Here is a 9,973-nt window from a genome sequence, read left to right on the forward strand (position 1 = left end):
ATTCCTAGAAGCTCCCTTTTCTATTCTCCATAGATGCCCCAGTTTTCATGCCAGATTACAATTATTTCTTTAAAGAATAAAATGAAATGAAATAAAATGGTACATGCTTAGATGTGTAGTGAGAGGCAACTGTTAACAAACAGCCATGGAAGTCCACATAATCAGAGCTTGTTTGACTGACTGAGAGGCCAGTTGATTAATTTTAATTAAAAAATGAACAGTCACATGGGCCAGAATGTGGAAAATCCATGTAAACAGCCTATTCTCTCCCTGAGGGCAGACCTATATGGGAGCCAAACTGTAATTAGGTTTCTTGGAGAGGTTGTGACAAAGGGAATCAGGTGACCCTAAGACTGGATTGGGTGCCTTTCTTCTCTGCTCCATAGCATGTCAGGTTCACATTAGATATGCTATGCCTTCAGCAATGCCTGGCACAGAGGGGATGCTAAATAAATATTTATTTTATAAAGGAACAGATTCTTCTCAAAAGAGAGATGATCTTACCAACGGACAATAATTTATTTACTTGTCTTCCTGTCTTCTAGAGCATCAGAAGATCATCTAAGGTCAAGCACTAGACTTGTCCTCTAAATAAGTCTAGTTTAGAGGACCAGTTTAGTATAGGCTGACTGTAGCCACTCTCATCCTGCAAGTAAGTCAAAGACCTTGGAGAAAGAGCTTAACCTGATGATCTTCCAATCAGTCTTGCAATGTGAAATCTACTATCCTGCCTCTTACTACTTCTGTTGAAATTGTCTACCTGTACCCAATACACGCACAAAGTGGTATATGGGAAAAGTCATGGGACATGATATAGGACAGATGTGGTTGCAATTCTGATTTGGAATTGCTTTGTAAATTTCCACTATGAGATTTGGTTCTCTCATCCATAAGATGGGTACTGAAAATGTCATAGACTTGTTGAGATGGTGCATTCATATAAATGATGTGAAAATGGTAAACCTAGTACCAATTGCATAAGTTTCTTGAGGGCAGGTCGTGAGTTATAGACATTTCTGTATCCTTCCAGGGTGAAGCATGGAGCACAGTGAAGAAATACATGAAGGAATGTGATACAAATACAAATGAGGGTATTTGGGTTGTTCAGTATTCCTTTCTTCCAGTTAAGCTACGTTCTTCCCCCTCTGCCTCCCAGTCATGGGGCTGGGTGAAGAGGATCATCTCCTTTCATTCTCTTAACCAGATTTTCATCTCTCAGTATGACAGTCTGTTCCCAGTCAAAATCCATAGATGTTGGAGGGCATTTGGTAAACGTTCAAGAAGTAGAAAACTGCAGAGTTAGAATTCACTAGGGATTTGATGCCCATGCATTCCCCTGTTTATCTGAGGGCTAATTTAATCCATCTGTAGGAGTGTCTTGGTGTGGTTGTACAAGTTTCTGTCAGTTGAGGTTTACCTGACGTGAGTTTGGAAAAAGGACTTTTATACTATCTGCATAAGCCTATTTATCTTTCCAAGGCTTTTGGATTTTCCACTATTACTCAGGGCTGCACGCCCCACCTGTCTCACTACAGGGCCCCTCTGTGTGCTAGAACTGGGAAAGGGGACAGGCAGTGGGAGCTGAAGGAATGGCTAGGCTGTTTATAGGAGAAGTTGGGAGATCCCAGATGGGGCCCCTCAAATGTCAGCCTTTTTCCTCTTGATTCCAGTGAGACATCTAGCCCAGTCACAGCTTTTTCAGATAAGGTTTTGTAAGAGGGCTTTCATTTCCTGCCTTGGTGGTAGGAAGAACAGACTATCTTTTCTTCCTGGCTGCAATTACCATCATCATCATTGTCATCATCATCAACACCACTGGCACCACCATCATTATCACCACCGCCACCATCATCATCAACAGCACCACCAACACTACCACCATCATCTGCACCATCTTCTTTTTACCATCATCATCATCATAGCAGCACCACTACCACCGCCACCATCATCAGCATGAAAACACCATCACTAACATCACCACCTCCACCAACATTAATACCATCATCACCACCAGTATCCTCATCCTCATCAGCACAAAATTCTCTATTTAATAAATATTATGCTCTAAGCCCTGGGCTCGGAGCTTTCATCTCATGTAATTCTCACCATAACTATGAGATCGGTACTATTTTTGACTCTGGTTTACACAAGAGAAAACTGGGGCACAGAGAAGTTAAATGACCTGCCCCAAATTGTACACATAGGTAGTGACAGTCAGCAATTAAACCCACATTTATCTGGTTTTAAGGTCTAGGCTTTGAACACCATAATCTCCTTCAAAGTATACCATCCCCTGAAGCTGTAAGTATAAAATAGCTTACTTTTTTGACCGATGGGAAGACCAAAGTTCAGAAAGGTGGAGAGGCCCTTTGAGACAAATGTTGGAGGGGGTAGAGCATCTAAAAGATGAAGGTCCAAGAAGACAGGCCCCAAGCAGAGCCAAAGACATGTGAGAAGGCATCTAAGAGAGCCCCCTCATCCAGAAGCCCAGATCTGACACCTCTCTTGGATGTCTTCTAAGATGAGCCCTTTTCCCCTTAGCTTTTTCCCTTGATTTCTGGGACCTGCTATGAGCGAATCATATCAGTTATTATTATTATTAATTATTTGCTTTTTGTTATCAGCCACCGAGTTTCTAGCTTCTTTCCAGGGAGAGCTTTTCAAAAGCCTAGGCTTTTCCCACTTCGTATTCCTAGTGTTTGAAGAGTATCTGCCACTTGGAGGTGCATACTCAATGTTTATTGAATAAGTAAATGAACAAATGAACAATCAAATAAACGAATGTATGAGCGTGTGCATAAATGAATAAAAAAAATCAGTAGATTCTGGCTGTATCTCTTTGTCCATGGGCTTCCCCTCCAGTGCACTTAGTTCTCCATCTCTATGTCAGTTAGACTGGATTTAACAGTCACTCAGAACCATTCGGCCTCTGACCTTTAGACACTTGGCTGGGTTTTCCACAAAGCTACCTTCTTTTCACAAATGAATTTTGCATTCTCTGTCTGCATGTGTTGCACATTTTTGAAAGACATGTATGAGGGTTGCCCTTGCAGGATGGAATTCCGTGCAATTAGCTAGCTAATTCTGCCACATTCATTATGTGAATTGGGCACTGACAACCTCTTTGAGCCTTAGCTTCTTCATCTGTAACGTGATAATCCTTACCTCACTGGGGGGTGATGGAGACAAAATGAAATGGCGTATATAGAATTGCCTAGCAAACCATGTCTACATATTAGACATAGTCAATAAATGGCAATTTATCTCTCCTTTCCTTAAGTCATTCCCTTCCTCTCTTTCCTCCTCCCATTTTTTTTTTTCAGAAGCTATTATAAAAGCCAAGGTCTCAGCACCTAAAGGAATTGTAAGGTTCTGAGGATAGGGAGATGCACTTTCTATTGTGAAACACTCTCAGCATCCCTGGGCAAGGGATAATGTGTGAGCAAATTGGATCTATTTCTTAGGAACTGATGGGAGACAGGCTGCCACCCCAGAATTCTAGATCTCCAGACTGGAATAGTCTGTCTCATCCAAAGGTTGTAAGCCAACAGCTTCTAGGCTACACAAACCACAGAAATGTTTGGTTTGGCATACAAGTGTTTTTAAAAAGTCAAAATTAGTTGCCAAAATTTTTAAAAAAGAAAGATATTTCAAATTTTAAAAATGCCAGGTTTCTTGTACCTAAGAAAAAATGAAAAATTTGGCCACAGGAGGCCCACATTTCCACATTGCTTCTCTTGGCTAATGCTGTCCCCATTTGGAAGGAGAAAAACAACAACCGTGTTTTCCATAGTTTGCCATAGTCCCCACCATTCCCTGCAGTCTCTCCAGCACTGAACCTGAGGGGCATTTCCACCTGTTATTGAGTTTGTATCATTTTGTTTATTAGATTAGAGGAAGACTTTTCTGTACCTCTAATCACTTTCAAAAGTGCATGTACAGAGAAGGGGACTGAGAAAAAGAAGGCTTAGGACACAAAAAAGGAGGTACATTGTGTTTCTCTTTATAGAAATTGAAAATCCACTTATGAAAATGGCTCATGATTTCCAATTATATGAAGTTTACAAATAAGCAAAACCAATTCTTAGTGATAGGGACCAAGTCTACAAATACATTTACAATTTAGCAAAACCAATCCATAGTGATAGAGAACAAAACAGCGGTTACCTTGGTGCTGGAGAAATTGCCTGGCATGGGGAGGGAGGACTCCCTGAAGATTTGGACTGGTCCACATCCTAATCTGAGTAGCGGTTTCATGAGTGTACACAGACAAAACAATTTATAATGCCTTACACTTACGATAAGGAAGTAAGTTATAGCTCAATAAAAAAGAAAAGAGGGAGGCTGAGACAGAAGGCTCACTTGAGGACAGGAGTTCAAAACAAGCCTGGGCAACATAGTGAGACCTCATCTCCATTAAAAAAAAAAATTTTTAAAATTGAAAAAAGAAAAATAGAAAAGAATTTCAACGGTATCTGTAAAGTTTTTATTTCTTAAGTTGGGTAGTATGTGTATGGGTGTTATATTTTTCTGCAAGTCTTTCTTTCCAAAATATTTATAGTAAATACTACTACTAATATGCTTCAGTGTTTATTTTTAATTATTATTATTATTTTTGGAGACGGAGTCTCACTTTGTTGCTCAGGCAAGAACGCAGTAGCACAATCTCAGCTCACTGCAACCTCCGCCTCCCAGGTTCAAGTGATTCTCCTGTCTCAGCTTCCTGAGTAGCTGGGATTACAGGCGTGCGCCACCATGCTTGACTAATTTTTGTGTTTTTAGTAGAGATGGGGTTTCACCACGTTGGCCAGGCTGGTCTCGAACTCCTGACCTCAGATGATCCACCTGCCTTGGCCTCCCAAAGTGCTTGGATTACAGGCATCAGCCACCGTGCCTGGCTGCCTCAGTATTTAATGTACAAAAGAGTATGTTTGGCCTGCTTCACTCATTTCTCCACCTGCCTGGTTCAGGTGGCACTTCATTTTGTGACTCCTGAGTGAAGCCTAGCTCTCACTTCACAACTGGGTAAACTGTGGCCTAGAGAAGTGACAGGATTTGCTCCAGGACATACAGCAGGAAGGCACCAGAGCTTACACTAGAACTTTGGTGACCTGACTCAGCAATCATAAATATTTAGCAAGTACCTGCTGTGTGCTAGGCACTGAGGGAGGTACCATGGTCCTGCCTTCACAAAGCTCACTGTCCTGGTGTCCTCATCATGACCTGTGATCTCAATGTTGACATACCACTCATCTAAGTAGTCATCATTCTCTTCATTCATGTCAATATATGTAAAGGACTTAAAATAGAGTCTGTGTAGACTAAGTGTCAGTGGTGGACCACAGCTGGCTTGCATAGGCTCGCAAGAGCTAACTGTGCCTGGATCTTCCCAACTTTGTGCTCAGTGACAGCAACCTGCAAACCTTGAAATCCGCCACAGTAGGAATATTTGTATCGCAGAAATTGGGAAACGCTACAAATCAGAGTTTAATGTTTGTGGAGAGCCAGCTGTTAACTATTTGCCAGCACATCCCTGGTAAGCCATCAGTAAATGTATTGCCTTTATTACTCTACATTTCATAAACGCTGCAGGGATAGCTGAAGTAAAATATCAGACTAGCCTGGGTCTCTCTTCAACTTCTCTTATGCAAGTAGCTTCCACCTCTGAGATTCCATTACTTCCATTGGAAGCAGGCAGAGACTAATACCCACCTGATAGGGACATATGTGTGTGGTTATGCGTGTGTGGTAGGGGGTGGGGGTGGAAATAAAGGATTGGAAGTGCCTGACCCAGTGCCTGATCACAGCAAGTGCCCTGTAAATGCCAGTTCTTGCCTCTCACTCTCTTACCCTGGGGATAAAAGTGGCAGCAGCTGGAGCAGAGCCTCACCCCCAGCTATCTAAATCGCACTGGTGCTCACGGGCAGACCCCCAGAAAGCAGAGGAGCTATCCAGGGCCGCCTCTGGCCTGGAAATGCCTGCACCAGCAGCTCTATTTCTGTAGCTCTCACCGCACAAGGGGCAAGGGTGCAGCAGAGGCCAACTTCTCTGCCTTATTCCTGGAAATCATCAATCTCTGCCCTTCACCCTCCTCCCTTTTTCTACCACATTTTTTTCCTCCTGGATAATGAGGCCTCCAGAGACCAGTGGAGGGCTGAACCTCGTTATGGTTCTCTCGGTAGGCCAGCATCAATAAAGGCAGGCAGACCAGGGAACTGGGTGGGGGATGGGGCAGGCAGGCAGCGGGTGGGCAATGGTGGGGAGGAGGGGCAGCTTGCAGGCTTTCAAATCCCTGGATTTATTTCACAGTGAATTATAACTGAACTCTTTAGTGCCCAGGGCTCACAGAGGGAAGGGTGGGAATTTGCCCAGGGGGTAGGAAAAAGGTCTTAAGTGGGAGGCTGGGCCAGGCCAAGAAGATCTCTGATACTGGGGTGAAGGGAGGTCTCCTATGTCTGTTCTGTGTATGAGTCAAACTCACCTGCTTTTGGGTATGTGGGAGTTAGGGTGGGAAAAGGAAGGAGAGCTGGTAGTATTGAAGGAGCTGCCAATCACAAGTCCAGCTTGTCATTCCAGTTGTGCTGCCTGTGTGGACCAGCTGCCCTCCTCTATAGGCCTCAGTTTACCTATCTGTACAACGAGGAGCCTGTTCTTGATTATCTCTAGCTGCCTTGAGATTCTGACATGTGGGCTTCCTGCATGCCTGGGTATGTGAGCATATCAGGGCGCAATGGGGCATTCAGGGGAATCTGTGCAGGAATTCTGGTTCAAGAATGGTGGAGGAAACAGATGACAGAGCTTGAGGTTTGGGAAACAGGGCAATCTTGTGCATATAGAGAGAGTCAGAGACAGAGAGAGAGAGAAACAGAGGGGATGATGGAAAGGAGAGTGTGGGAGGGAGGAAGACAGAACAAGGGGAAAGGTATATCATAAGAGGCAGGAGAGAAAAACAGAGTGGAAAAACAGAAATAGGAAAAAAATTAGAGAGAGTAAGATGGAGACAGGAAAAGAGAGAGCAGAAGGGAAAGAGGAAGCAAAAAGGAGGGGAGGAGTATGCCGGGGCACACAGAAGAGTGGAGGAGGTCTGGCCAGGTCTATACGCCCAGAATGCTGAGTAAGCCCTGGCAATTGTGCCCTCAGCGCATTTGAGAAACAGTACACCCAGTATCGGGTTCTGCCCAGCTATCCAGAGCGTGATCTGTAGCAGGCAGGCAGATGGTAGCTCCCTGGCTCCATGGCCTCTCAGCACCCCAGGCAGTAGTCTGGTGGAGAGACATAGAGCTGAACCTCACCCGCACCCCAACCCCGGTCTCCTTCTTTCAGTTTCTCCAGGGTGAAGAGCCAGTGCCCAGAGTGACACATGAGGCCTGGACCTGTGATGTCCTGGGGGACAAAAGCAGGGCCTACATCAGCTCCAGGGGCCCCAGTTGATTGGGTGACACAAAGGCGAGTGGGAACAGCCAATCTCAAAGTCAAACCGACACTGCCCCGAGGTGGGGGCCTCTGTAGTCATCTGGCTGGGGACATGCCAGCCTGGCACCATGGGAAACACACAGAGCTCAGACTCAGGTTTGGGTTCAAGCCTTGGTTCAGGGCCCATCACCTCACTTCTGAGATTTCAGTGTCCACAACTAGAAAATGCAAACAATGACCCCTCTCTCATACAACTGTAGTGAGTCTGAAATGAAGTCTTTGTGCTAAGCACTGGACACATGAACATGGCAGGTTCTCCACAAACAACCGATATTACTAGTTTGCTAGACACCTATTAATTGCTTTCCCTGAAACAGGTAAAGCTTGGGAGAAAGATACCAGAAACCTAGGCTATGTAAAGTGGAAGGCTACAAGGGAGGGCACCAGAGAAGCCACACAACACCATCCTTATGAGTATGGACTTTCCAGCCAGACAGACTCAGGTCTGGAACCCGGCTCTATGCTCCCTACCTCTGTTATTGGTGCCTCAGTTTATTCCTAGGCTGACATCAGCATTTAGTGGGACAGTAAATAAAAGGCCCTTTCATGTAGGACCTGACAGAGAGAAAGTATTAAATAATTAAAGACTAGAGAAACGATTGTAAGTCTCCTCCCCACTCTACCCCACCTCTCCCCAACACACACCACAGGGCAGGTGTGATGATTAAATGAGATAATATATGTGAAAGAATGAACTCAGGCCCTGGACATAGCAAGTGCTTAACAATATCATTTCCCTCCCCCTTAGCTGCAGGTGGGTAGATGTCCCTGGTCACTCACCTCCACGCGAGTGGGGTTCAGCCAGTGGGGGATGTCACGCACGGTCACGTTCATTGGCAGGATGATGGACTCGCTGTTGTGGTCCAGGCACGAGGTGGCACACTCCGACCCTGAGGGAAGCACAGCATGTGGTGGCGGCTCAGGCCCCAGACCCTCGACATCTGCAAACTGTCCTCCTGCAGAGTGGGCCCTGCCACTTCCTGGTCCCCAGTGGACTCAGCTACCCAACCTCAAGGCAGTGGGAAGGAGAAGGCTCCCCAGGCAGGGCCACCTCTGGTCTCCCTGACTCCATTCACATGACTCCCATCTGTCTGGTTCCTGCTGCCACCCTCATTGGCCCTGATCCTAGTTTGATCAAGCTCCTCCTCTGCTCAAACACCTTTCCAAGGCTCCCCACATCCAGAACAAAATACAGCCCCCTTTGCTAGGCGTTCACTGCCTCCTGCAGTCTGGTCAATCTTCTCTCTCACTGACCACCTTCACTTTCTGGTTGGTTCAACCGGACTGAACTACACTTGGTTTTCCATCTGAGTCCCACAATTCTCAGCCTCTGTCCTTCTTCTCTTATTCATCCCATATCCTGAAATGTCCCCCAATCTGCCTTCCCATAACCAAATTCTATCCATTATTCAAGGGCCAGTTCAATTCTTCTACGAAGTTTGCCCTGATTTTCACAACTGAGTGAGAGTACTCCATCATCAGATGTGCCTGATTCATCTCGGAGTTTAACCCGGTGTCTGACACCCAGGGAGAGCTCAGAGCACTGGCTGAGTGAATGATGAGCACATAAATGCAATACCAACTTCTCTTTCCCCAGGGTTTCATCCCTGCCTTTCCCTGTGCCTTAAAGACCCTTCCCACTCCAACAAGTGCATTTTTAATGATCCCACAGAACTCAATCGCATGCCACTTGCTCAGAGAAGACCTCCATGGTTTCCTGACAGGCCAAGCACCTCATAGGTGCCCATGACAGAATTGTCATGTGACCATTTCCTGTTTGCTTGGTGAGTGTGATATCAATAGCTCTCTTCCCTGCTGGACTATAATTCTGTAGGGCCAGTACTACCCATAGTCCCCATTCTATGTCCAGAGCTTGGCACTATGCATGGCAGATTATAGGCACTCAATAAGTATATGTGAAATGAGTGTAAGAGACAGTGAATGAATAAATACATCAATGGATCAGGAAATGAGTGAATTAATGGATAAATGAATGGCATGATGACTAACAGATGAATATGCATTTAGGTATCTTATAAAGGAGGAAGTAAGTACATAAATGGATAAGCGAATGAGTAAATTATGAATTAAATGGATAAAGGAATTTTTAAAAATCAGATAATGAGTCAAAGAAGGGGTAAATGACTAACAGAGATAGGGCTACTACATGGAAGCCCTTGGTCCAGGAACTTTTGCATGAAGACAGTTGACTTCCAGACTGTGGGTTGGCAAGTTGACTCTAATTCAACTCATTCATTCTCTACCCTGACCTCACACATCCTGAGGTCATCTGAAAAAGCAAGCCTAGTCCATGGAAAGTACTTGGTACCCCAAAGAGGCATTTATTCATGTAGGCAAAGAAACAACCGGTCAGAATCTGACTAGGCCTGAAGGAGGCCATTTCTCTGTCTTAGTATCAAAACCACCCTCCAAACACTAGGAGCAAGTCAACTCTTTTCTTTAAATATTCTATTCTATTAGCTATTTTAAAGGCCCCCCC

The 9,973-nt window shown here is 44.9% G+C and overlaps 1 protein-coding gene across 1 annotated transcript in view; it reads right to left on the bottom strand.

The window, feature by feature from the left end:
- PAPPA (pregnancy-associated plasma protein A, pappalysin 1) overlaps positions 1-9,973 on the bottom strand; it is a 247,651-nt gene that overhangs the window by 23,432 nt on the left and 214,246 nt on the right. Inside the window, exon 18 of the mRNA XM_011950062.1 lies at positions 8,254-8,363. Within this exon, the coding sequence (XP_011805452.1) occupies positions 8,254-8,363 (110 nt within the window). The remainder of the gene's footprint in view (positions 1-8,253; positions 8,364-9,973) is intronic.

The sequence above is a fragment of the Colobus angolensis genome, unplaced genomic scaffold (genome assembly GCF_000951035.1).
Source record: "Colobus angolensis palliatus isolate OR3802 unplaced genomic scaffold, Cang.pa_1.0 Scaffold301, whole genome shotgun sequence".
Classification (NCBI taxonomy): domain Eukaryota; kingdom Metazoa; phylum Chordata; class Mammalia; order Primates; family Cercopithecidae; genus Colobus; species Colobus angolensis.